The 27,282-nt window shown below is 37.9% G+C and overlaps 1 protein-coding gene and 1 long non-coding RNA gene across 4 annotated transcripts in view; one reads left to right on the top strand and one right to left on the bottom strand.

Annotated features, from left to right (window-relative positions):
* Positions 1–855: 855 nt before the first annotated feature.
* Positions 856–3,697, bottom strand: LOC143644666 (uncharacterized). The gene is made up of 2 exons (XR_013156813.1): positions 3,269–3,697; positions 856–1,004 (listed from the first exon to the last, which is right to left on the bottom strand). It is a non-coding gene; the product is annotated as an uncharacterized LOC143644666 (long non-coding RNA).
* Positions 3,698–3,958: 261 nt separating this feature from the next.
* The window catches only part of DENND5A (DENN domain containing 5A), a 155,299-nt gene continuing 131,975 nt past the window's right edge, over positions 3,959–27,282 (top strand). Inside the window, exon 1 of one of the 3 annotated variants that reach the window (XM_077113955.1) lies at positions 3,959–4,097. In XM_077113955.1, coding sequence (XP_076970070.1) covers positions 3,992–4,097 — 106 coding nt within the window. In that variant the 5' untranslated portion in view covers positions 3,959–3,991. Of the gene's footprint in view, positions 4,098–26,727; positions 26,750–27,282 lie in introns of those variants that run through there. The other 2 variants (XM_077113953.1, XM_077113954.1) reach the window with 2 other exon arrangements.

The raw sequence follows: 27,282 nt of genomic DNA, 5'->3' as shown, positions 1-27,282 counted from the left end.
TCTTTTTTCCACTGTTTAAGGGTATTTGGGCTAAACTCATTCTAAGTTTTTCATGTTGGGAGGGGCTGTTGATAATATAGGATAGGGGGATTGAACTAGTTGATATTCTGGAAGGGCTGGCCCCTCTGCATTTCAGGACTTACCTTATCCAGGGACCTATCTGTAGGTTGTAGGTTTTGGAGAGTTACCCAATGCATGGAACCTTTGTAGAATCTTATATAATGACCTAGGTATTCTTTAGTGAACCAGATTAAATGAATTAGAAGGTTATATAGCACTGTATTATGCTTTACTTATTTTTCTGAATTTTCAGAACCAATAGAAGTTTCTGATGGATATAATGTGGAGTGTGTGTATGTGTGTGTGTGTGCATGTGAGAGAGAGAGAGAGATCAAGAATGATTCCAGGGTTTTGGGCCTGAGGTAAAAGAGCTGCCAGGTCTGAAATGAGGGGAAGACTGTGGAAGGAGTAGAATTATAGGGCTGCGGTGGAGTGAGTGGGGGCAGGGAACGAGAAATTTGTTTTTGAACATGTTAATTTTGAGATGCCTCTTAGACATCAAAATTGAAATGACAAGAAATCAGAAATCGTTGGATGTACAAATCTGGGGTTCAGGGGCACAGTCTAGGCAGAGTTATATATAGTGTTTGATACAGTATCTTGCATCAAACTATGTCAGATCATGCCACTGCCTGGTTCAAAACTCTCCAATGACTTCTCATTTCATTTTGAGACTAAGGCAAAATCTTTGCAGTATTCTTACAAGGTTCTCCATGATCTATCTCCAACCTTCATCATCTACTTTGGTAATAGTAATACACTGCTCTAACAAATAAACCCCACAGTACCAGTGGCTTAAGGCAACTGAAGTTTATTTCTTGTTCAAAGAACAGTCCAGTGCACACTGGTCAGATAGATTCTTTCCTTCATGGGCTTGATTCAGAGATCCAGGCTCTTTCTGTCTTCTATTTTGCAAGTCCTTAGAACTTCAGAATCTTCTACTTCTAGTTGATGGAAGGCAGAAAAGAGAGAGAAGTCCCATTTGCTTCTTAAAGGCCCTGATCTAGCAGTGACACACAACTTCTGCACACATTCCATTGGCGAGAACTAGTGACCTCACCACATCTGGATACAAGTGGGGCTGGGAATTGTTGGCCCTGACCAGGCAGCTATCTCCTTGGGACAACCCCACACACTATGACAGGGAGAGCCATAATTTTTTGATGGACAGCTAGACAGCTCTGCACACATTATACCATCTTTTACTATTCCCTCCACCCCCATCCCCATCCAGCTACCCTAATCTTCTCATTGCCCCTTGAATCTTTCAGGCATGTTTCTGCCTCAGGTCCTTCCTGGAATAATCTCTCCCCCCTACTCCCCTCCTCCCATATCCACATAGCTTGCTCTCTCATGTCCTTCATGCTGATATAGGTGCTCCAGTTGTCATTTATTAGGAGGGTATTATGTCCCAGATATTTAAAATTCCTTTATTTCATGAAGTATTTATGAATTTATGAATCTTTAAAGCAATCTTGTGAATATTCTCATTCCAGAGAAGCTAACTGATGTGCATGAGCTCACACAGCTAATAAGGATGGGAATGAGGATTTAAACACTGTATTTTAGATGCATCCAGTTCTTTTTTCTTCCTTGACTCTCTACAAAGCACTCTGCCAAATGCATTTCCTATTGGGAAGGAGATCACTTTACAGTTGAATATTCTGGGCCTCTGAGTAGTTACATTTCCCAGGACAAATTAAAACAATCATTCTTTTGTTTCTAAACATGTGTTTTACAAGTTTAGTTAGTATGAGAGATCTTCTGGCACTTGATCACCCTGGACAAATTGGAAAAAAAAATTTCTAAAAGCTGAGGACATTTATCCCCTCTTCAAGTCTCTTCCTCTATATCATCCCCAGGTGGATCATTCTAAGATGTGGATCAGATTTTTACATTCCTTAGCTTAAAATCCTTTAATTTAAAACAACCCCCCTTTCTCCCACACCTTATGAAATAAACTCTATAGCTTGGCCTTTCTTGTTCTTTCCTTCTGACTCTGATTTCCATTTCCCATCATAATGACCTACTTGCTGTTCCCTGAGCACCATACTATCTGTCACCTTCCTGTTGCTGCACAAGCTGCCTAAATATCTCCTTCTCCTCTCTTTTTACCTGAGAAATTGCCGTTCATCCTTTGAAACCTAGATCTTTTTAGGTTTCTGTAAACCAGCTATGACCATACTCCCACCTGGAGCAGTAAATCCCCTTCTGTGCTCTATAACCATTTAGAACCCCCGCTTACTGTATCCCCAGCATATCCAATAGGATGGGCCATTTCCGTGAATGGGCTTTGGGAAGGTCCCTTCTTTTCCTCAATTTTCTCCTGCCAATTCAGGCAGGCTAGGTACAGAGGGAGCAGGTGCTATGGTTCTGAGTGATGTTGTTTGTGACCTCTAGGTCACCCTCCCCGTGGGAACCAATACTTGAGAGAAGTACCCAGGAGAAAACCCAGGAGAGAGCCCAGGCACAGCCCTTGGAGAAGTCAGCTGCCTTCTACAGCCCTTAGGGGCAGCCTTCCAGAGCAGATCTTGAGCATAATCTTGCTTGAATAATAATTTCCAATATTTATTGATTGTCTTCTATGTTCCAGGCACAATTCTAACCACTTTACCTATATATGCATTTATTTTATGTAATGTTCATAAAAACCATGACTGCTGGTACTGGGAGATTAAGTAACTCACCCAAGGTCATACAGTAAATGATAAAAAGTCAAGATTGAAATTTGAACATTCCGTTTCTAGAGCCCATGCTAGTAACCACGATACTATCTTGCCTTCTTGGCCTCTGGACCTCAGTTTCCAACCAAAACTCGTCTGTCTAGCTTTTGTGAGAAAATCATTGGGTCAAGGACCAGGAAGCAAGTTTCCCTCTGCCTCCCCCACCTTCTTGCAAGAGGACCGGCCTAGGAATGGATCAGAGAATTCTCACAGAGAAGGGGAAGGGGAGCTCCATAAAGGCCTCTGAACCTCTTAGAAGAGAAAAGAAGACGGTCTGAGGTGTGGGGAAAGGCCCGGCTTGTAGGGAGGTAAGGGGAGGTTGCAAATCAGGGACCCAGGATTCTAGTCCAGGCTTCTTCTCTTAGACTCAGTGTCACCTTGGGGAAGTCCTTGCGTCTCTCTGAGCCTCAGTTTACCTATCCGTAAAATATGGTTAGATACAGGTCAGGCCAACTCACCACTGCCAAAGGCCTGGACATTCTTACCTCTACTGCGAAAGGGCTCGACACGGATGCCTTAGAGTTGGGGCAGAAGAAAGTGTTACCTGGAGTCTTAGGCTGAAGGGCTAGAGATATGACGGGTTGGGCTTCTGAGCTCAGTCCTGTGCCCCTACTCGCCTGACGGGGTCGGGCTAAGGAGGAAATCTCAGGACCTCTTGTAATGGCGTAGGGCCAATGTTAGGGTCTGCGGATAGGCCCACTCATCCCGCATCTCCTCAGCCTTCTCAAAGTGAGTGGTGGACCCGGTGGTTGGCGGCTGTGAGCAACTAGACAGCCGCCGGCCGCTCTGCGACGACCGTGGGGAGACTGCGGCCCGCCGGGCCTTTAGAGCATCACGTCATCCTTTCGGCGAGGCGCCCGCCCCTTCCCCGAAGGCGCCTGCGCAGGCGCAGCGGGAGCTGGGGCCGCGGTGGGGGCTCCTCAACGCTTTCCGCCCTTCTCCAGGCTCGCTCCGGCCACAGCGCTTTCGGCTGGCTGCGGCGGCGGCCGCGCGGAGCGGTAGGCGTCCAGGATGTGGTGCGGGGCGGCCCGGTGCCTCCCCGCCCCGTCACGACAGTCGCGGCGGCCGCAGGGACCTTGCCAGGGCCGGGGGCGGCAGCCGGAGCCGCGGTAGCGGCGGCCGGGAGGGGCGGCTGAGGGCAGGCGGGCGCCCGGGTGCGGGGGCTCCGGGCCGCTCCGCACGGCCCGGCCGGTGTCGGCCCCGGCGCCATGAGCAGCAGCGGCGGAGGGGGTTTGGCGCCCAGTCGCTTCGCCGACTACTTTGTCATCTGCGGACTGGACACCGAGACCGGGCTGGAGCCGGACGAGCTGTCGGGTGAGTGCGCACCGAACCTGGGGCAGCTTTCCCGCACCGGCTGCGGCCGAGACCCCTGAGGCACCCTCTCCTCCGCTCTTTGTCCCGGGACGCGGACGGGGGTGGTTCCGCAGGACCCAGGGCGGGCGCGGGGGAAGGGGACATGGGCTGCAGGAGGGGACGCGGATAAGGGGCGCTGAGCCGTGAGGGAGGGATCCTCTGCACTGTGGAGTAGTCGTCTGGGACGAGGAGCAGGGGAGGGTGGTGTGTTCTTAGTCTGATTGAGTAACTTAGAATGAAATAAAGGGAAGCCTGTCCTTGACCACACGTTAGGGAGGGAAGAAGGCATCCCACATCTTAGTGAAAGTAAGTTCCACCCAGACTTTAAAACAACAACAGGAAAACGCAAAACAAAAACTTGGTGAGTTTATTTGATTTCTTCCCAAGAAGCCTGTGGTAACAATTCCTCGAGACCGTTATAATCCAGCCCTGGGTCGGGCCCTTTGGGTTTTCCTTCAGCGTTGGCCATCAGAATGGGACATGAAGTAATAAAGTGAATTTAGGCCGCATCAAGAAGAGTGGGAACTCCCTTGGCACTAAAAAGGACTTGTGCCTCGGGGCCATGCCTTTTAAAGAAAAGTTGTTTATAACCTTTATGAGGCCCGGGCCATTCTGTGAATAAAAGGACAGTATGCTGATGGAGAGCCTGTGTTATGTCGGGTTGCTTCTCAAGTAACCCTTCAGAAAGGGTACAGTGGGAAACGAAGATGGGGACCTGACCAGATTTGGCACACTTTGCAGAAAAGTGTCAGCATTGTAAAATCCCTGTGTGAATTCCACAGCACTGTCATTGGAGCCTTTGAATCACACAGTTTTGAAAAAGTTTTTGTTGGGAGTGTCCCATTTTAAGTGTTATATTTAAAAGTTACAGCCTTCCTGATTTGATGAGGGAAACTCCTTTCCAGTTTTTGTAATGATATGTTCACTGTGAAGTGTCTCTTCTAAACATAATTATTCTGTTGACTAATTTTACATTGCTGCAGAGATGAAAAATGAAAGAACACTTTCTTTTTTTATTCCCAGAAAAATTCCAGTGATTTTTTTTTAATGAAAAAAAATTAGGTGCTTACCTCAGATGATAAAAATGGACTGTCTTTTTTTTAAAAAAATGACAAATTGATGATTTAACAGTACCAGAAAACTATACTAATTCCTCAGATTAATAGCCAATAGAGACAAAAATCATGGGACAATAATCTAATACTAGGCTTTTTAACAGTGCAGCTTTATTGTTTCAAGTTCACTTTTTAGGCCTTCAGATTCTTGTAATACAGATGTTGGTTTTTTATCCATGTTTCATTTGTATTAAATGCTTGGCTTTATGATGTGGTTGTTGAAATTTAGTTCAAAATATTGTTCAAGGTATTAAAACTGAAAGGGAACTCAGAGAGGAAAATAGGGCCTAGAAGTGGCAGTGAGGCCTACATCCTGCTGCTTAATTGCCTGACTCTTGGTCTACTGCTCTTCTCATGACACTAAACTGTATCTCTTTGCCCTGACACTAAACTGCATCTTACTGGCTTTTAGAGAACACTGACATGTTGGGAAATGTTGAAAATAACACTGATCTCCCCAATAAAAACAAACCTTAAGGTAGTGGAATAAACCAATATTTTTTATGCTGTGTTTTTGAGTATCTGTTAGATTGTATAGACGTTTGGTTTTAGAAAATAAAGGTAATAATTTGCAAATGATAAAGCATAGGAATGAAACTAGAAAGTGACTGTTAGTGAGAGCAGTTGGTCTTCTATTAACTATCTCTGTGACTGAGGACAAGTTATATAACTCTGCCAGGGTCCTAATCTATAAAAAAAGAATGTAAATAGAGAGCATCTCACCAAGTAGACCCTCAAATATGTTAATTCTCTTTAAATGATTATTTTAATTATCTGGCTTTTCAGCAAGCTTATATTATATCCCTGTGAAAGCTTATTGGGAGTTAAGAAAGAGAGAAGAATAGTATAAAATATATAAAGATGGATATTTTCCATCTTTTTAAATGTGGATGCAGCGGTGGAATTCTAAAACCATTTATCCAGTTACATAAATTGTTAGACTAGGCACTGATTAAAGGTTTTTTTAATTTTTTTTTTATTTTTTAAACCTTCATTTTGTTTCTGGTGTATTGGGAGGGAAATCTGAACTACCCAGAGGGAATCATTGAATAAAACAACACAGAATACATATAGCGCTGTGAGCATCCATGCTGAGCCTCTCCAGGGTGCATTTTCTCTTTAACGAAAACTTATGATGTCATAGTAAGTGAAACTACAGGAAACTGTGAATTGTACCTAGGTTCTCCTGGGAGGTGGTAAGAAGTCTATATTCTTTCCAAGCAAATTAAATTATGCACCTCAGATAGTTTCTCTATACTCTTTTAAAGTGAACCCAAAATGAACAAATAAAGATGCTCATTGTTCCTTTTGGTTTTGTGGAGAAGGATTGAAGTTCATTTGTCTCTGTTTGCAACAGTTAGCATAGACTGTAGACACATCATTGGATTTTGTAGGAGTCTCTTAGCTCTTCCTCTTTCTTGCAGGCTTAAGCACTTAGGCAAGTCTTGCAGCTGTTTGTTGTGCAAGGAACTGAGGAAAGTGTGAAAGTTGTTAATTTTGTTTTCTTTTCTAGTTAATAGCGAGAATACTTTGGGTTGGAAGGAAAAGCACCACCCAGCCATCTTTAGGAAATGGTATCAGTACAGCAAACTGGGCTGTTGATTTATTGAGCTTGTTAGTTAGATGAGCAAATCTGGAAGAATTGCTTCTGATTTAAGTTTTCCATAACCCATCCTGAGTGAGGAGGCCTACTATGGTGATGGAATCCAGTCCCTCTTTCCACTGCTTTTGGTGGGTATTCCTGTGCATTTTAATTTTCCTTGTTTCTTCTTGTGGCAGAGGTGATGCCTCACTAAGTGACTATAGGGGAAGGATTTATCATAAGGTAGTATTCCTGAGTCTGTTTTTCCCTATCTCAGCCTGAAAGTTAAGGTTCCAGAATATTTGTGACCTATTTCTTACCTTAGAATCCTTAAGTTCTCTGAACTTACCAGTACCCAGCATTGAGATGTAAGTCTCCTAGGTTCTTGCATCCATTATTCCAGTTTCCCTAAGTTCTGGGCAGAAGCCCCTGCCAAGAGTTGAAGAAAAGCAGCTGTGGGCTGGGGCTGGAGACATGAGCAGTCGGGAGACGGTCTACTGTCCTGTATGAGAGCCTTCTTAGAACACTGAGAATTCACTGAAATATATTAACCTTACCTTTGGGAAGGAGAAAAAATATGCTGACTTTCCAGAAAAGCATTAGTCAGGTGATACTTCTTAGAACTTCAGAATCATGGAATGTGAAACATGGAAGCAACCTTAGAAATTTTATAGCCTGCTGATTTTATAGATGAAGAAACTAAGAACCTGAGAAATTTGGAGCACTTTTGCCTCTTTTGCCACATTTCAGTCTTGTCTTTTTTGCCACTTATGTGATACTTTGCATGTTTTGCAGTAATATTGTGAGTACAAAGGATGAGTAAAATACTTGTTTAGCAGTGGCAGAAACAGACATTATGGCATTTTTTTCCTAGTGCAGGTTTGTTTCAGGTCAAGAAAGAATGTTGTACGTGATTATAATTGAAAGGTATCTTATTACTGTTATTACTTTTAAAAACTTTATTTTGATATAATTTCATACTTAAACACTGATAGGAGTAGTACAAAGAACCCCTGTATGCCCTTTGTCTGGATTGATCAATTGTTAGCATTTTGCTTTATGATTTATATGTGTGTGCGTTTTCTCTCTCTCACCATACATATGTATATGTATATATCAGTCAACTTTATTGATATAATTCACATGCCATATAATTCAGGTACAATTTATTGGTTTTTAGTATATTCACAGAGTTGTGCATTCATCATCACAATCAATTTTAGAACATATTCATTATTCCTGTATCCCAGGGCCCCAGAAAGCCCATGCCCATCAGTAGTCACTTTCTTTTTCCTTTCAATCCCCCATCCCAGCCCTAGGCAACTACTAATTTCTCTGTCTCTAAATACTGCCTGTTTTGGACATTTCATATAAATGGAATCATATAATATGTGATCTTTTGCGTCTGTCATCTTTCAGTTGCTTTCAAGGTTCATCCATGTTGTACCATGCATCAGTATGTCATTTGTTTTTTTTTCCTCCTTAAATTCAGAGCAATTTTTTAGTTATGTATATTCACTGGTTGCGTTTATTTGAACTTTTTTATTATGGAAAATTTAGAATATATACAAAAATTGGGTAAATGGCACATAAAGCCTCGTGCACCTATCACACCAATTCAACAATTATTTTACTGCTGATTGTGATTCATCCCTATCCAACCCTTGCCCTACCCCCCCATGGCCTGGATTATTTTGAAGTAAATCGCAAATATCATTTCATTTGTAAATCATTTCATTATGTATTTCTTAAAGTTAAGAACTCTTTAAAAGCTACAATGCCGTTTCACACCTAAAAGAATACCAGTACTTCCTAAATATGTTAAAATATTCAATCAATATTAAAATTTCCCCATATTAAAATAATTAAATTATTTTCTCGATTTATTTTTTCAGTTTGTCCAATCAGGATCCAAATAAAGTTCATGCTTTGTAATTGACAAGTATGTAATTACATTTTATTGCTAAATAATATTCCATTGTATGGACATAACACATTTTATTTATCCATCAGTCAGTTGAGGTACATTTGGGTTGTTTCATTCTTTTGGCTATTATGAATAATGCCAAAAGGTGTTCAATTTTTGTGTGGATATATACCTAGGAATGGAATTGCTGGGTCATCTGGTAACTGTATGTTCAACTTTTTGGAGAACTGCCAAACTGTTTTCCAAAGTGTGACTGCACCATCTTATATTCCCATCAGCAGTGCTTGAGGGTTCCAGTTTCTCCTTACCAACACTTGTTTCAGTATCTTTTTTTTTTTTTATAGCCATCCTAATGGGTGTGAAGTGGCATCTCATTGTGGCTTTGATTTGCATATCCCTGATAGCTAAGAAGTATATCTTATTTAAGAGGAGAGGCTTTACCTCTTATAGCCACTTCCTCAGAGGAATGAAGTGGCTATAAAACAAGGAGTTTTTTATATAAGTGCCACTTTCAAACAAGGAGTCAATATAAGCTAAACTTAAATTTATCTTCCTCTACCAGTTAGGTTGATTCTGGGCAGATTCTCTCATGGTCATTTTATGAAGTCAACTCTGCTCTAAAGCCCAGGTGCCTGCATGCAGCAAGTGTCAAAATTCTGATGGCTTAGCTTAGGCATCAGTGGATACTGCCAGAGGTCTAGGCTGCTGTAGCAGAGGGAGCATTCCCAAGTTAGCTCATGTGTTCTTTTTTTAAGATGAAACAGGTAAAAAGTCTGGAAAAGAGACCAACATAACAGAAAACAGTTATTGAGCAGCAGAAGGTAGTTTAAAATTACATACTAAATTTAGTTAAAGAGATGTATATTCTCAGAACATAAGAGGACCCCATTTCACTCCCTCAGGTAGGGAGAGTCACCAGGAAAGTAAGTGGATTTTACTTTGATGACATTAAGGCCCTGCTTCTCTCTTTCTTCTTAGGAAGAAATCCTGAGTCTCAGTGTTTAGTGCTTAAACCAAACCACTGTCAAGTGGTTTTAGAGGAACTTGGATACACATGAGAGGACCTACATGTTTATATATATATGTTTTACATACCTGCTGAATTTGACATAGGGTCCAGCAAGAGAGAGAAAGCCTGGCCCTTCAGAAGCTGGTGACTTATGGTGGGCTTCAGTGATTAAACACCTGCTGTCATTTTCATATTTTCAGATACAGTTTTCTGAACTGAGACAGATTTTGGTCAAATGTCCGTGTTCTAGGTGTTCTGGGATGGCCAATTTTAGTTTAGAGTGTATAAAACCCTGGTCTGAGTCAGAGTATGGTGTCCTGGTATGGTGGAGGATGAGAACATGTGCCAACTCTTAAGCTACTTTCAGCATGCTTCCAAGGGATCACATATGACTCTAGGAGATAAGATGGGAACATACATATTTTATGTTCCCATAAAGAAATTAAGTAAGTTTCTTAAATATTATACATAAGATGTTTGCTTGGTTGGTATCCATGCGATCTTATAATTTCTTGTTTAAGAGAACCAGACTAGAAATTTTTTTGTTCTTTAATGTGATGGGTTTGTCTGGTCACACTTTCCCTAGGCCATCTTTGGCTTACTGTACACATGTGATGAACTAGCTGGGTTAGTGCTTTCATGAAGTGCTTAGTGGCCCAAGCAGTGAGAAGGTCTTTGGAGGTTCCTCTCATTCAATTTCATTCATTTCTGAGTGTCAGATTCCTTGATTTCCTAACTATTCCCCGTTGGTAAAACATGATATGAATGTGCATTCAACTTTATTGATCACAAAATAAAAAATGTTGGAGCTAAAACTCAGAGATAGTCCAGCCACCACTTTTTCTAAAAAAGCTTTTTATTGTAGTAACAAATATACAATTCAAAATTTCCCATTTTAAACATATTCCAAGTATATAATTCAATAGTATTATTACATTCACAATATTGTTCTACCATCTGTGATATTCATTACCCCTAGTTTTTCATTACCTTTAACAGAAACTCTTCACCTGTCAAGCCCCTGGTAACCTATAAATTGGTATCTGTTTCTGTGAAGTTTGCTTCTTCTAGGTGTTTCATATAATCTGTAGTTTATTTCACGCAACATGATGTCTTCAAGGTTCATCCTTCAAAAACTGCATCAGAGCTTTTTTTCCTTTTTATGCCAGCCACCACTTTTGACCGATGGTTATGATTATTATTTGTATATATATCATTTCAGAGTTTTACAGTGTAGTTTTAAAATTTTTCAGCTTCACATGATAACATTTTTGTCCAGTGTCCTGCAGCATGTTAGAAAAAAACTGTTAGAATCCAGATCTGCTGCCTGCTGTCTCACCATTGATGAGATTTTAAAAATTTATTTATAGATATGGTAAACCTGAAACCATGCTTAATCATTGAACAGCAGAACTGTGGCCTGGCCTCTTTAATTCAGTCCCCAACCTACCTTGCAGTAGAGGAGCTGTGTCATGAGAGAACCAGGTCACTCCTTTTCTGAAATGTAGTTTTCTTTTCTTTTCTTTTTTCCTCCCTATCTCCCCTCTTATCAGTTCTGGAAGCATTTTTCTTAGACCAAAAAGTCATTAGGACTTTGGATACAGATCAAAATTGGTAAGTTCTCTGTCTGATGTATTCCAGTGACCAATTCCTGAAACACCAGGGTTTCAAAGAGAAAGTTTTTGCTAAAATGTCTCCCTGAACGCAATAATTCTGATAGTTTTATGGTATCAAAAGATGGACAGGTTTTAGGATAATGAGCAAAATGGCTCTAGATGATGTAATTAAAGTTGATCTAATTATTGCGCATGTGTAGGTGGATTGCATGCTTAGTCACAAAGAAAATGGTGGCCTTAAAATGATGATGCGCCTGATTTTTAGTATTATAATGAGGTATAGGCCATTTATAGGTTAAAATCTAAGCTACTCTAAATGTCAGGTGCACCTATTTTGTTTAGGTCCAGTTTCAGTTATCAAAATAACTTTGGACTTGGGGTGGATTAGTTCTGGGCTGACCCAAGGCACTTCATTAATAAACATTAGGGGCAGTCTTTAGGGATCATAAGACGCTAAAGTAAAAAAGCTGGATAAAGTGCATACTATTGAGGGTCAGTCATAGGTTTTTACAGTCACAGGGCCCAAGATAAAGACTATGCAATCATTATCAGAAATCAAGGCAGCTGGATTACAGATCAGAGATTTCACATATTTCCCACTGTCTACTCTAATATTCCAGAGAGTAAAAAATAAATATCTATGTAATGATTCAGTAATCGTAATCAAAGTTACACTTTGCTTCTAAGCAGCTCTCTTTTTTGTGTGATTTCAGGATGTTTTATATTTTTTACTTGAAGTCTATTTTCTTTGGAAAAGAATGGTTTTCATTTGCTAACCTTGGAAATACCTCGATGTAGCCTACAGTTTGCATCTTTTGTAGTTTTAGTTTTGGGGCTGGTTTAATGTTTTATAATGAAAGGAAATAGGAAGTGGCAAGGAAACTCTCCTGATTTTTAAAAGTAGGAAGATAAAGGAATAAATGATTTAGAAATAGTAATGGTAGGCCATAATTTATAAGACAAAAAATGGATGAACCTAATTTGTAACAAATTACATCCATTTTTAATATAATACATTAGAATTACTTTGCAGGAATGTCCAAGGACTTGGTCCTTTACACAGTTGCATCATCCTTGATGCCCTTTTCTTTTTTGTGTTTGTAGCTTTAGAATGGCCCCCTAACAATAATTTAGCCTTGTTGGGAAGATAGGTATTAATTTTGGGATATATTGTTCATTGTTGAAGAAAATCAGACATTTTATTTTGGTTTAAGTTAGGTGTCTCGTAAACCTTTTTGTTTTCCCCAGATTCTGTATTTGAGGATGACCATTAAAAAAAAAGTTCTTTATTTTTTTCCTGATTATAAAAGTCATTAGTCATTATAAAAATTCAACCATTACAGATCAATAATATATAGATAATATAATATATAAATTCTTATCCCAGATTTAGTAGGCAAATTTCTTAGCGTTGCTAGAAGACAGTACTTCATATAAAGGTGCTTGATAAAATTTGCTATATTGAATATGGAAAGATGGAAGCTGCTATTCTGATTTTCAAAGAATTATATTTAACAGTGCTTTTTCTAAGATAAGGCATAGCACTTAACTTTTTAGAACTTAATAAACCAAACTTCCTCAACTTTAAGTGCTGACTAAGTGAAGAATTTGGGTCATGTAGAGGAGAAGAATATCAAGAACTGTAATTGTATTCCTATATTCAGAAAACTCAGAACCTGATTCAGATTTAAAGCCAAGATGGTGATATAGAGGCATTTTTGGACTTGTATTAGGGTTATCCAGAAAAACAGAACCAATAGGGGTGTGGGTGTGTGTTTCTGTGTGAGTATCTGTGTGTGTGCGCACACGTGTATATGTAAATTGAAGTGAATTTTGAACTTTTAAATAGGATTGTCAGGGTAGACCTCATTGAGAAGGTGACATTTGGGGAAAGATTTTTAAGGAATCAAGGGAGTGAAATATGTGTGTATGTATATGTGTATGTATATGTGTGTATGTATATGTTTATGTAGGAGCTGGCTTGTGTGACCTTGGGGGCTGGCTAGACCAGGCTTCGATCTGGAAATGCTGATAAAGGTGAAGCTCAAGTGGGCAGAAGGCAGATGGGCTAGCTGGAAGTTCAGCTGAAACCAAGTCCGAAGTTAAGTGAAATTCCTCTTCTGACCTTTGAAATCATCAGTTCTGGCTTTTAAGCTCTCCAGTTGATTGGGTGACTCTCCATATTGCTAGGTGGACAGTCTCCTTTGTTATTTGTAGATGCAATCATCTGATTATAGATGCAAATCTCCTCTCAAAATACCTTCACATTAACAAGCAGACCAATGCTTGACCACACTACTGGATATAATAACCTAGCAGAATTGACAAATGTTATTAAGTATCACAGCACTGCAGTCTGAACATTTTGTCATTTTTTAACTTACGAAGCTATATTTTGTAATAGCTCATATGAACTTGTATTTTTTTTCAATGAATCTAGTTTTAATTTATTTAACCAGTTCGATTGACCCAGGATCACAATCTTTTGTTGGGTTAAACATCTTTTGAAAATATAATAAATATCTAGAAGCATCATCTGTTAAACATGTCCAGTTTTGCTGAATTCCAAGGTTCTTTATGTCCAAATAATGTGTAATCCGTTTGCTAAATATCTAATAATCTTTTCCCTATATTTTGTCACAACTTCTGTAAGAAGTATACTTTCTTTTCACTGCATTTTTGTTATGTGGAAAGTGGTATTTAAGCATTTATAGTTTTCTACTAGAAGAAGGTGTAGTGTTTTGTGTAGGATTGTTCTGCTGATCTAGCTCTGTTAGAGGCAGCTTAGCTCAGCTTGGTTTGAATGTGGTGCTAAGGAGGCCAAGATCATTGAGTCAGTCTTCATTAGGACCCATTAGCTATGTTCTGCCCCTCTACCCCAATCCCGTTTGTGCTAGTCTCAGCTGTGGGTCGTAGAGTTCACAGGCAAGAAAGTGAGGCTAGATTAGCATGCCATTCCTGTTATTAGTAGATGATAATTAAATTAATAGCCATTGTTTATTGACTGTAGTTCAATGCTAGGTATTAGATGGCATTATCCTCAGTTTACAGATTAGGAAACAAAATTGCAGAGAATTTGAATAATGTGCCTAAGATCACACAGCAAGAATTGAAAGCTTGTTTTCCCTGTGTCTTTCTTTTATTGAAAGACTAATTTAGTGATGGAGCAGTTGCCTAAAAGGATGTATGAGATACAGTCATAGTCCCTGAACTCAGTCTTTTGAGGAGTTGAACATATAGTAGTAATTGCAATAAATGTACTAAGTGACATGATGGAGATATGTGGTAGTTAGGTTCAGTTGTCAACTTGGCCAGGTGAAGGTACCTAGTTCTGTTGCTGTGACCATGAGCCAGTGGTACGTGAACCTCATCTGTTGCTCATTACATCTATAGTTGGCTAGGAGGCATGCCTGCTGTGATGAAGGATATTTGATTTAATTGGCTGGTGCTTAAATGAGCGAGCTCAACATAGCACAGCCGAAGCAGCTCAGCACACCTCATCTCAGCACTTGCAACTCAGCCCAGGCCTTTGGATATACAGAAAGGGATCACCCCAGGGAAAGTTGTTGGAACCCAGAGGCCTGGTGAGAAGGCCAGCAGAGATCACCCTGTGCCTTCCCACATAAAAAAGAACCTCAGTTGAAAGTTAGCTGCCTTTCCTCTGAAGAACTAACGAAATAAATCCCCTTTATTAAAAGCCAGTCCTTCTCTGGTGTGTTACATTCTGGCAGCTAGCAAACTAGAACAAGATATATTTGTAATTGAGAGCAGCTGACTTATAGGTAGTTATTCTCCAGAGGACCTGAAAAGTTTTCTATATTTATTTTACAGTCACTCATCCAGCTATTATTTATTGAGTTCCAGTTATTTGCCAGTTACTATTTTAGGTACTTAGAGCATGTGTGAGTGAAACTGCCTTTATGGATCTTCCACGTTAGTGGATGGAGAACATAAAGCAATAAACATAATAAATATCTTGCATACTATATTAGGAGATTGAGAAAAGAGTTATGGAAAAAAAGTAGAGCCAGAAAAATGTGATCTGGAATGCTAGGGTGGGGTGGAAGTGAATTTTGAACTTTTAAATAGGATTGTCAGGGTAGACCTCATTGAGAAGGTGACATTTGGGGAAAGATTTTTAAGAAATCAAGGGAGTGAAATATGTGTGTATGTGTATGTGGAGAAAAATATGTCAGGCAGAGGAAATAGCCAGTGCAAAGCCTTAAACTTGATTGTCGTATTAGAGGAACCACAAAGAGGCTACTGAGGGTGTAAAGTAGTTGAAATGAGGTTAAAGAGGCAAGAAGAGAGGATATGGAGAAAAGATAAGGCCTTGCACGCCATGGTTCTCAATGTGTGATCTCTGTACCAACAGCATCAGCCTCATCTGAGAATTGATTAGGAATGCAGATTTTGGGCCCCAACTCCATACTTGCTAAATTGTTACAAGAAGTCCCATGTAATTCCTTTATACTGCTCTGTTAGCATTCTTTTTTTTTATTAGTTTTTTTAAAAAATATTTTTATTGACAAATCTTCACACACATGTAGTCCATACATGATGTACAATCAGTGGCTCACAGTGTCATCACATAGTTGTGTATTCATCATCATGATCATTTTTAGAACATTTTCCTCACTCCAGAAAAAGAAAAAAGAAAGACTTGTATATCCCATACCCCTTATCCCTCCCTCTCATTGACTACTAGTATTTCTATCTACCCAATTTATTTTACCCCTTACGTCCCCTATTATTTATTTATTTTTTACATATTTTTTTTCTCATCTGTCTATACCCTGGATAAAAGGAGTATCAGACACAAGGTTTTCACAACCACGCAGTCACGTTATAAAAGCTATATGGTTATACAGTTGTCTTCAAGAATCATGGCTGCTGGAACACAGCTCAACAGTTTTAGGTACTTTTCTCCAGCTCTGTTAGCATTTTGATGTCTTTATGTAGTTCGTTCCAGTTTTAAAAAAATTTATCGTGGTGTAACTTAAATGCAATAAAATGCGCACATCCTAAGTATATAGCTTGATGAATTTTTATAGGTGTATGTCTATGTGTGTAACTGTCACACAGACCAGTTCCTTCTAGTTTTTACTGTGTGTCGTTATATATGTGTATATTTATATATATTACAATAATGTGAAATGTAAGTAAAATTTTGCATGTTGATTTTTTCACTTAATATGTATCTATCCTAAGTATTTCTTAATATCATTAAATATTCTTAAAATTCCATTGATCTTAGGTTTATTTAATTATAAGGAACAGAAGCTCACTCAAACAAGGTGAAGTAAAAAGTGGGTTAATTTCAAAATATATAATATATATTGTAACATTATATAATTACATAAAATATTCTAAGAGATATCCTATGTCAATAGAAAGATCTTTCTGACTGGAATATATTTTTAAGTTTTTCATTTTTCAAATGTACATATATCTTTGCACATATGTGGGAGTCTTTCGTTATAATGAATTTCTAAAACTGGACTATGCTGAGTCAAGGAATGTGCATTTTAAGTTTTAGTAGACATTGCCAAATTACCTTCCTCAAAGGTTGTAATAATTTAGACTCCCACCAACAGTGTGTAAGATTTCATTTTTCCACATCTGTAATAAAATGAGCCTGCTTTTCTAAATTATTTTCAGTTTGTTAGGTAGAAAATATCTTGTTTTGATTTGAATTTAATTATTAGTGAGGTTAGCGTCTTTTCATATATTTCATGTACATTCATATAGTTTATGAATTGCCAGTTTAGAGCCTTTGTTCATTTTTCTGTTGTGGTGTTTATCTTTTTCTCATTCGTCTGTGGAAACTTTGTCTATAAGGAATATTTTGTCATATGTCTTCCAAATATATGTCTGTGTATTAAAAAATATTGTTAGGAAAGACATCAAAACTTCAAAAATAGTTGCAGTGAAAAAATATATGGGTATACATAACATTTATAAAATTGGGGTCAAAAAAGAGAAATACAGTTTGTATCCTCCCTTTTTTGTTTGCATGTGTTTATGATTCCCCCATGTTATTAAATGTATGTTGAATATTTTCTCATGTCATTAAATATTCTTTATAAACATGATTTTAATTGTTGTTAAATTCCCAAGTATGGGTGAACTGTAAATTACTTAATGATTATTGGGCATTTCAGTGATTTACACTTTTCTTTCCTACTAGTGTAATTGAGAGTTTACAGAAAAATCTTGCAGAAAGTACAATTTCCATATACTTCCTTCTCGCTTACATATTTTTCCTAATATTAAATTTTGTATTAGTGTGATACCCTTGCAATAACTGTGAAATATTATTATTATAATTGTATTAACTATGTAGCCCATAGTTTACATTAGGGTTCACTCTTTTGTTATAGATTTACACTTTTTATTATAAATAATTTTACAATGAATATATATATATATTTGACTTTTTATGGTTTTATTTAATGCAAATAAAACTTGCACAAAAGTTGTCTATTCATTTTCTTCTCCATGCAGCCAGCTGGGTATTGGGGTTGGTCACTGTGCTGCTTTGAAAGTATTTATGTAACCTAGAAAAGCCATGTTTCGGTCAATCAGTCCTGTGAGAGGAATGTTTTCTTCTAATCCCTATTCCTAATCAGTTGGAAACTTGATTAGGTCATCTCTGTGGAGATGTGACTTAATCAGTTGTGGGTATTAAACTTGATTAAATGGAGCCATGTCTCCACCTGTTCTACGTGGATCTTAATTAATTTACTAGTATCCTATAAAAGAGGAGACATTTCAGAGAGCGTCCCTTTTGAGAATGAGGAGATAGTCGCAGAACCACGACTGAATGATGAGAGAACCACAAGTCCACCAGCCAGTGACCTTTGGAGATTAAAAAGGAAAATGCCTTCCGGGGAGCTTCATGAAGCAGGAGGCCTGGAGTGAAAGCTAGCAGATGCCGCTATATTCACCATGCGCCCCTCCAGCTGAGAGAGAAATGCTGAACATCATCGGCCTTCTTGAACCCAGGTATTTTTCCCTGGATGCCTTAGATTCGACATTTCTATGGACTTGTTTTAATTTGAACAATTTTACAGCCTTTGAACTGTAAACTAGCAACTTATTAAATTCCCCTTTTTAAAAGCTGTTCTGTTTCTGGTATATTGCCTTCCAGAAGCTAGCAAATTAGAACAGTGACTCTGATGGCCAGCTGGGCTGCTTTTTCTACCACAGCTTTGAGGTTCTTGGAAAAAATTTTGTGAGCATCCTCAGCACAGTAATTTTGTTGCACATCATTAACACTTCCAGCAACTTGACATTGTGAACCAGGAACTTTTGGAATCTGCTGGGCAGCATGTGCTTTGTTTTTTTGTTACTCCCATAACCAATGTTGGGCATTAAGATCTGGCCCTTGAATCTTCTTCATACCCTGTTGTCAGTGCCACTGGGTTTCTGCCAGTTATGCTTAATTTTGACATATTGGTCTGACTGGTGCCAGATGAACTTCTTGGTTCTCTTTTTTAAAATTTTTAAAAAATTTTTATTGACACCTCTTACTTAGCACACATACATTCCATACATGGTATACAATCAGTGGCTCACAGTATGATCACATAGTTGTGTATTCATCACCATGATCGTTTTTTAGAACATTTGAATTAACTCCAGAAAAAGAAATAAAAAAAGAAAAAAATCGTAATCCTATACCCTTTATCCCTCCCTCTCATTGACTGCTAGTTTTTTCATGTACCCAATTAATTTTACCCTTTATCCCTCCTATTATTTATTAATTTATCCGTATTTTTTTTTTCATCTGTCCATACCCAGGATAAAAGGTGCATTTGAGACAAGGTTTTCACAATCCCACAGTCACACTGTAAAAGCTATATAGTTATACAGTCTTCTTTAAGAATCAAGGCTGCTGGAACACAGTTCAAAAGCTTCAGGTACTTCTCTCTAGCCACTCCGATACACCATAAACTAAAAAGGGGTTTCTATATAATGTGTAAGAATAATCTCCAGGATAACCTTTTGACTCTGTTTGAAATCTCTCAGCCACTGAAACTTTATTTTGTGTCATTTCTCTCTTCTGCCTTTTGGTCAAGAAGGCTTTTTCATTCCCATAATGTCCGGTCCTGCCTCATCCTCAGGAGTCAGGTCCCATGTTGCCCGGTAGATTTACATTTCTGGAAGTCATGTCCCACATAGGGAGGAGGGGAGTGAGTTCAGCTGCCAAGTTGGTTTAAAGAGAGAGGCCACACCTGAGCAACAAAAGAGGTCTTTGGGGGTGACTCAGGCATAATTTTAAATAGGCTTAGCTTTTCCTTTACAGGAATAAGCTTCATAGGGGTGAACCCCAAGATTGAGGTCTTAACCCTATTGAATTTGTTGTCCCCACTGCTTATGAGTATATCAGAAATTCCCCAGAAGGAGAAGTTAGTATTTCCTCTTTTCTCCCTAGTCCCTCAAGGGGACTTTGCAGGTACTTTTATATGAACTGCCTAAATTACTCTGGTAGATATTGGGGCATCCCACTAACCTGTACAAACCAACAAGATTTCACCGCCTATTCAAAGATTCTACGTAATTATTGTGTTCAAGTAAACTGACCATACCAGTTAAATTAAATAATATGCTACCCAAAGTATAACTTTTGCACCAAATAAACATGTCTCCCTTTGTTCTTGTACAGAGGTTGAAGTTTGAAAATATGGGCCATATTATCCTTTTCCTGATATTCTGATTTACCTTAGTCCTATCCAGATGAGCTTCATTTATATCTCTACATGTCGTTTGATCACTTTCTTAGCTTTTTAAACCATTGCTGAATGGGGTAATGCTGATTTTCATAGCTTTAGTGCTCTAACTCTGAGTCTCAAGTGTCACATAAATACCCAAAGTTTCAGGGAATGAACAGGTTATATACAAATAGCTCAGTGTCTCAGAATTTAGAAGTATCAATTTGAATTCCTAAATATATGTGATTGCTATAAGAGTTTACAATCTAGGAACCTTTACACTAGGCCTTAACCTGATAACCCATGCTCTCGACTTCAATTCTCTGAGTTTGTATATTATAGTTAATCTGTATGAGTGAGGCATGATAATATTTGTCCTTTTGTTTGTGATATTTTATTCAACATACTGTCCTTAAGATTCATTTACCTAGTTGCATGCCTCACAACTTCATTCCTTCTTGGGGCCACTCAGTAGTCTGTTGTATGTATACACCATAGTTCCCTTTTCCATCCCTCAGGGGTTGGGATTTTCTTGAAGGGTAATTGTGGGTCTCTCTTTTTTCTTGGAAAGCTGGTGAGTTTTCTTCACAAGTGGAATAGGAGATAGAATGTGGTTTGGAGGGTATATTAGTTTCCATTGGCTGCTGCAATGAATTGCCACAAATTGGGTGGTTTAAAAACAACAGAAGTTTATTCTTTCATAATTTTGGAGGCCAGAAGTACAACAATCAAGGTGTTAACAGAGTTGAACTCTCTCTAGAGGCTCTAGGGGAGAATCATTCTTTGCTCCTGGTGGCTCTTGGCATTCTTTGGCTTCCTTGACTTGTGGTCATATCACTCCAGTATTTATCTATTTCTCATATATGTGTATCTTCTTCTGTGTTATAAGGATACTTGTCACTGGATTTGGGGTCCACCCAAATAATCTCTCATGTCAGGATCCTTAATTATAGACCCTTTTCCCAAATATGGTTTGCCAGTTTGAATCTGTTGTGTACCCCAGAAAAACCATGTCCTTTAATCTTCATCAATATTGCTGGGTGTCGAACCTTTCTGATTGTTCCCGTGGAGATGTGTCTGCACCCATTTAAGGTGGAGTTGTTTACTGAAACCCTTTAAGAGGGAACCATTTTGGAAAAAGTTTCAGAGCCATGAATGCCACCAGAACCGGCAGAGCCTACAGAATGGACAGAGCCCTGGGAAAGTTGTTGAGGAGAAAGCTAGCAGATCTCACATGTGGCTTTCCAGGAGAGAGAGGAACCCTGAACGTCATCCACCTTTTTGAACCAAGGTATCTTTCCCTGATGCCTTAATTTGGAATTTTCATAGCCTTACCTTAATTTGGACATTTTCACAACCTTAGAACTGTAAACTTGCAACTTAATAAATTCTCCATTTTAAAAGCTGTTCTGTTTCTGGTGTATTGGATTCCTGCAGCTTGCAGGCTTGAACATGTAGTAACATTCACAGGTTCCGGGGATTAGGGCATGGTTATATCTTTTTGGGAACCACTGTTCAATTTACTACCAGAAGTCTAAAGGGTAGGTCTTAAATTTCTTCAATTGTGAGCAAGAAGTAGAGAAGAGTTAAAGGGGGAGTCTACCAAGAATGGTTAGGGGAAAAGGAGACTGATACCACCAGTGCTTTATACTGTTACTATAATTTTCATTTAGAAAATGTCATAGGATCTTAGTTTGAAAATGACTTTGGTCTAATTTTGACAGAAGCTGTATAGTTCAGACAAAAATCAAACTTCTGCTAGAGTAGAAATTTGTGTCATGAACTACATAAAGGTGGGAGGATTATGGACGGGTATAGGAGCAAAGTTTCTGTATGCTACTTAAGTTGTTAAGTTAGAATCAAAGCCCTGTGGTAAACCCCAAAGAAAATAGTAGAAATAGTAGAAAATATGCAAACTCTTAGAGAAGCAGAGTCCGCACCCTGCATAAAAGGTGCATCAGACACACCTTTTTATCCCCACCTTTATCCTATAGAGTGGGGGATAAAGGGTAACAAAAAAAAATTGGGTAGATTAAAATACTAGTGTCAATGAGAGGGAGGGATAAGGGATATGGGATGTATGATTTTTTTCTTTTCTCTTTTTAATTCTTTTCTGGAGTGATGCAAATGTTCTAAAAATGAACATGGTGATGAATACATAACTGTGTTGATATTATGAGCCACTGGTTATATACTTTGAATGGACAGTATGTGTGTGAAGATATGTCAATAAAAATATTTTGAAAAAAGAACATTATTGGAACATAAGAAAACTAGAATATAGTCTATGAGCTTTATAAGAGTGTTGCATTTTTTAAGCTTGATAACTGCTATTAAGGTTATTATATATCCTATAAACAAAGATATCGTTGTTTGTAGGAAATGTACATGAACGTGTAATGTGCTTCAAGTGTGAGATGTGCGCAGCCTGCTCTCAAATGTTCAGAAAATGGATGGATGGAGGGATGGGTGGGTGAGTGGTTAGATGGATGGTTGGATGGATGAATGTTAGGTGGATAGCATATCATGGCAAAAGTATCAAAGTGTTGAAGTTGGTGGATATTGGTATTTGGGGGTGGTATGAGGGTATGCTGGACTTCGCTGTATGTGATTTGTTTAATTTTTGCATCTCTCCTGTAAGTTTGAAATTATTTCAAAATAAAATGTTAAAAAAAGATATACAACATAGGTCTTACAGAAGAGCAGCAAGGAACGGGTTAAACTTGAAGGTCTCTCATTTTACAGAAGAAGAAAGTATAGATGGAAAGGGTCCGGGAAACTTGTCCAAGTTCACACATTTGATTAGTGGCAGCACTGAGACTTGAATTTGGGGTCCAATTTTCCATAATACAATGTACAAACTGTTAAAGTAAATATTATGATTTTTTTTCTTTTCTTAAAGCTGAGGTTCCCTTCTGGGATAGTAAAGGAGATAGTAAAATCTAAAGGTTGCGTCCATCACTTGGTTTGAAACCCAGATTCTCCATTTACTATTTGTATGAACTTGAGCAGTCTACTTCTCAGTGTTAGGTTCTTCATCTTCAAACTGGAAGTGTAAATAGAACTTAACAAAGGGTTGTTGTAAGGATTAAATGGCTTAATATGTTAAATGACTTGGAGCAGTGCCTGGCACACAGTAAGTACTCATTAAATGATTGCAGCTACTAAAATTTTTATGTGGTGCTAGCATAGCACTGCTACTTATGTTATCTCCTATGGAGCTGTTAGCAACCATCTGAAGGAAGTTCTATTATTATCCCATTTTGTAGATGAGGAAACTGAGGTACAACTTGATTAGGTAACTTGCCTAAGTTACACAGCTAGTTATTTGGAAAGGCTGAGATTCAAATTCTGGTCTGTCAGAATCCAGAGTTTACTTTGTTTTAATTAAAAAACTTGATTGAATCAAATATACATACAATAAAGTGCACATATCAAAAGCGTACACTGTGATGTATTTTCACAAACTAAACAGTTCATATTGCCAGCAACCAAGTATCCTTCCTTGGGCCCCTTCTAGTCACTATTTTGCCCTCCCATTCACCAAAAATAACCACTAATCTGACTTCTAACAGCATAGATTAGTTTAGCCTGTCTTTGTACTTTATATAAATGGAATCATACACTATGGGCCCTTTTTTTCTGATTCTTCTGTACAACTATATTTGACACATTCATTCTTACTGTTGTATTGTTTTCCATTGTGTGACCAAACCATAATTTATTTATCAGTTTTGTCATTGATGGACACATGGGTAGTGTCCAAATTTTAATTATAGTGACATATTATGAACATTTTTATATATGCCTTTTGGTGAACATGCCTTTTGGTCTATAGGGTGTGTATCTAGGAATAGCATTGCTGGGTCATCGATATACATATGTTCAGCTTTAGTAGATACTGCCATACAGTTTTCCAAATGGTTGCTTTACCAACAATTGGCGTTTTCCTTCCTTTTCATTTTAGCTTCTTTACTGGTTATGTAGTGCGTTATTTAAATTCACATTTTCTGACTGACTAATGAAGTTAAGTAGTCTCTCAGAAGTTTATCAGACATTTGAATATCCTCTTTGTGAAGTATCTATTAAAATTTTTTGCCCATATTTCTTTCTGGTAGCCTTTTTCTTATTGATTTAATGGAATGTTTATTCCATTAAAGAATATGGGGTAGATATGAGTCTTTTGTCAGATTTATGTATTGCAAATAATCTGTGTTGCTTTTTCACAGTTAATGGTGACTTTTTTTCTTATCTTAAATTTTTTACTCTAAAGTTGCAAAATTAATAACTAATTCCAGAGACTCCAGATACCCCCCACCTACATATCCAGATCCACTAACTTTTATTTTTATTTATTTTTTATTTTATTTTATATATTTTTACATGGGCAGGCACCGGGAATCGAACCCGGGTCCTCTGGCATGGCAGGCAAGCATTCTTTCCTGCTGAGCCACCGTGACCTGCCCCTTTTATTTTTATTAATTTTTAAATTTAAAAAATATATGTAACAAGAAACAAACATTCTTAACATATGATCATTCCATTCTACATATATAATCAGTAATTCACAATATCAACACATAGTTGCATATCACCATCATGATCATTTCTTAGAACATTTGCATCAATTCAGAAAAAGAGATAAAAAGAAAACAGAAAAAAATTCATACATGCCATACCCCTTGCCCCTCCCTCTCATTGATCACTAGCACTTCAATCTACTAAATTTATTTTAACATTTGTTCCCTCATTATTTATTTTTATTCCATATGTTTTACTTCTCTGTTGATAAGGTAGATAAAAGGAGCATCAGACACAAGGTTTTCACAATCACACAGTTACATTGTGAAAGCTATATCATTATTTAGTCATCTTCAAGAAACATGGCTACTGGAACACAGCTTTACATTTTCAGGGAGTTCCCTCTAGCCTCTCCATGATGTCTTTTTTTATTATTATTAATTTTTAAATTAAAAAAATATATAGCAACAAACAAACCCGAACATTCTTAACATATGATCTTTCCGTTCTACATATATAATCAGTAATTTACAATATCATCACATAGTTGCATATTCATCATCATGATCATTTCTTAGAACATTTGCGTCAATTCAGAAAAAGAAATAAAAAGAAAACAGAAAAAAATTCATACATACCATACCCCTTACCCCTCCCTTTAATTGATCACTAGCATTTCAATCTACTAAATTTATTTTAACATTTGTTCCCCCATTATTTGTTTTTATTCCCTATGTTTTACTCATCTGTTGATAAGGTAGATAGAAGGAGCATCAGGCACAAGGTTTTCACAATCGCACAGTCACATTGTGAAAACTGTATCATTATACAGTCCTCTTCAAGAAACATGGCTACTGGAACACAGCTCTACATTTTCAGGTGGTTCCCTCCAGCCTCTCCATTATATCCTGACTAACAAGATGATATCTATTTAATGCGTAAGAATAACCTCCAGAATAACCTCTCAACTCTGTTTGGAATCTCTCAGCCATTGACACTTTATTTTATCTCATTTCACTCTTCCTCCTTTTGGTTGAGAAGGTTTTCTCATTCCCTTGATGCTGAGTCTCAACTGATTCTAGGATTTTTATCCCACGTTGCCAGGAAGGTCCACATGAGTGGAAATCATGTCCCACGTAGACAGGGGGAGGGCGGTGAGTTTGCTTGTTGTGTTGGCTGGAGAGAGGGGCCACATCTGAGCAACAAAAGAGGCTCTCTTGGGGGTGACTCTTTGGCCTAATTTTAAGTAGGCTTGACCTATGCTTTATGGGGTTAAGTTTCATATGAACAAACCCCAAGATTGGGGGCTCAGCTTCTTACTTTGGTTGTTCCCACTGTTTGTGAGAATATCAAGAATTCTCCACTTGGGGAAGTTGAATTTTCCCCATTGTCACCATTCCCTGAAGGGGACTTTGCAAATACTTTTTTACTCACTGTTCAGATAATTCTGGGATTTATTGGGGCATCACTCTGGACAAACCTACAAAATTTTATGCCCTACTCAAGGTTCCATGTACTTATGGTGTTCAATTAAGCTGCCTACATAAGTTATATTAGGAACTGCACTAGTCAAAATATAAATTTTGTACCAAATAAACATTTTTTTGCTTTAGTCTCACACATAAGTTAAAATTTTTAAATATTAATTACCATCTATTTTCAGCACCCTGCAGTAATGACATTTCTTTGTTATTCCTCATACAGAAACATTCTTAAATTAGTACATTTAGTCACTATCATTATACACTCTAGACATTCCTAGATTATACCATCTCAGTCTTTCAGATCCACTAACTTTTAACATTTTGTCACATTACCATACCATTCTTTCTATTTGTTTTCTAAACATTTGAGATACATTGTATTCCCTGACCACTTAATAATTCCTTGTACATTTCCTGAGAGCAAGAAGGACATTCACTTATGTAACCACCTTAAGTCAGTTACCAAGTTCAAGAATTTTAACATTAGCATAAAGCTTACAGTCTAGATTTCAGTTTATTCATATACACCAATAATGTTCTTTTGAGCCTTTTCTTCTCCATTTTAATGATGACTTTTTTTTTTTTTTTTTTTTTTGGTATGGGCAGGCTCTGGGAATTGAACCTGGGTCTCTGGCATGACAGGTGAGAACACCATGACACACCCTTTTAATGATGACTTTTAATGGAACAAAAGTTTTTCATTTTATTTTTTTCTCTCACCAACGTGTGTGTGTGTGTATATATTTTTTTATGCAATGTTATTGAGATATGTCCACACACCATTTAATCTGTCCAGAGTATACAATCAGTGACTGACAGTATCATCATATAGTTGTGCATCACCACAGTCAATTTTAGAAGATTTTCATTACTCCAAAAAAAGAAATAAAAACGAAAAAGAAAACCCCAAATATCTCATACCGCTTGTCCCCCCTATTGTTGTTATTTTTTGTCTTTATTTTATTTCTCATCTGTTCATATACTGGGTAAAGGGAATGTCAGTCACAAGGTTTTTACAATCACACGGTCATATGATAAAAGCTATATGGTTTATTCATTATCCAAGATCAAGATTACTGATTTACAGTTCACCAATTTCAGATATTTCCTACCAGCTATTCAAATACACTAGAAACTGAAAGAAATATTGTGTAATAAATCAGTAGTCATAACCA

The sequence above is a fragment of the Tamandua tetradactyla genome, chromosome 8, assembly GCF_023851605.1.
Source record: "Tamandua tetradactyla isolate mTamTet1 chromosome 8, mTamTet1.pri, whole genome shotgun sequence".
Lineage (NCBI taxonomy): Eukaryota > Metazoa > Chordata > Mammalia > Pilosa > Myrmecophagidae > Tamandua > Tamandua tetradactyla.
This window is presented reverse-complemented; position numbering and strand designations above follow the sequence as displayed.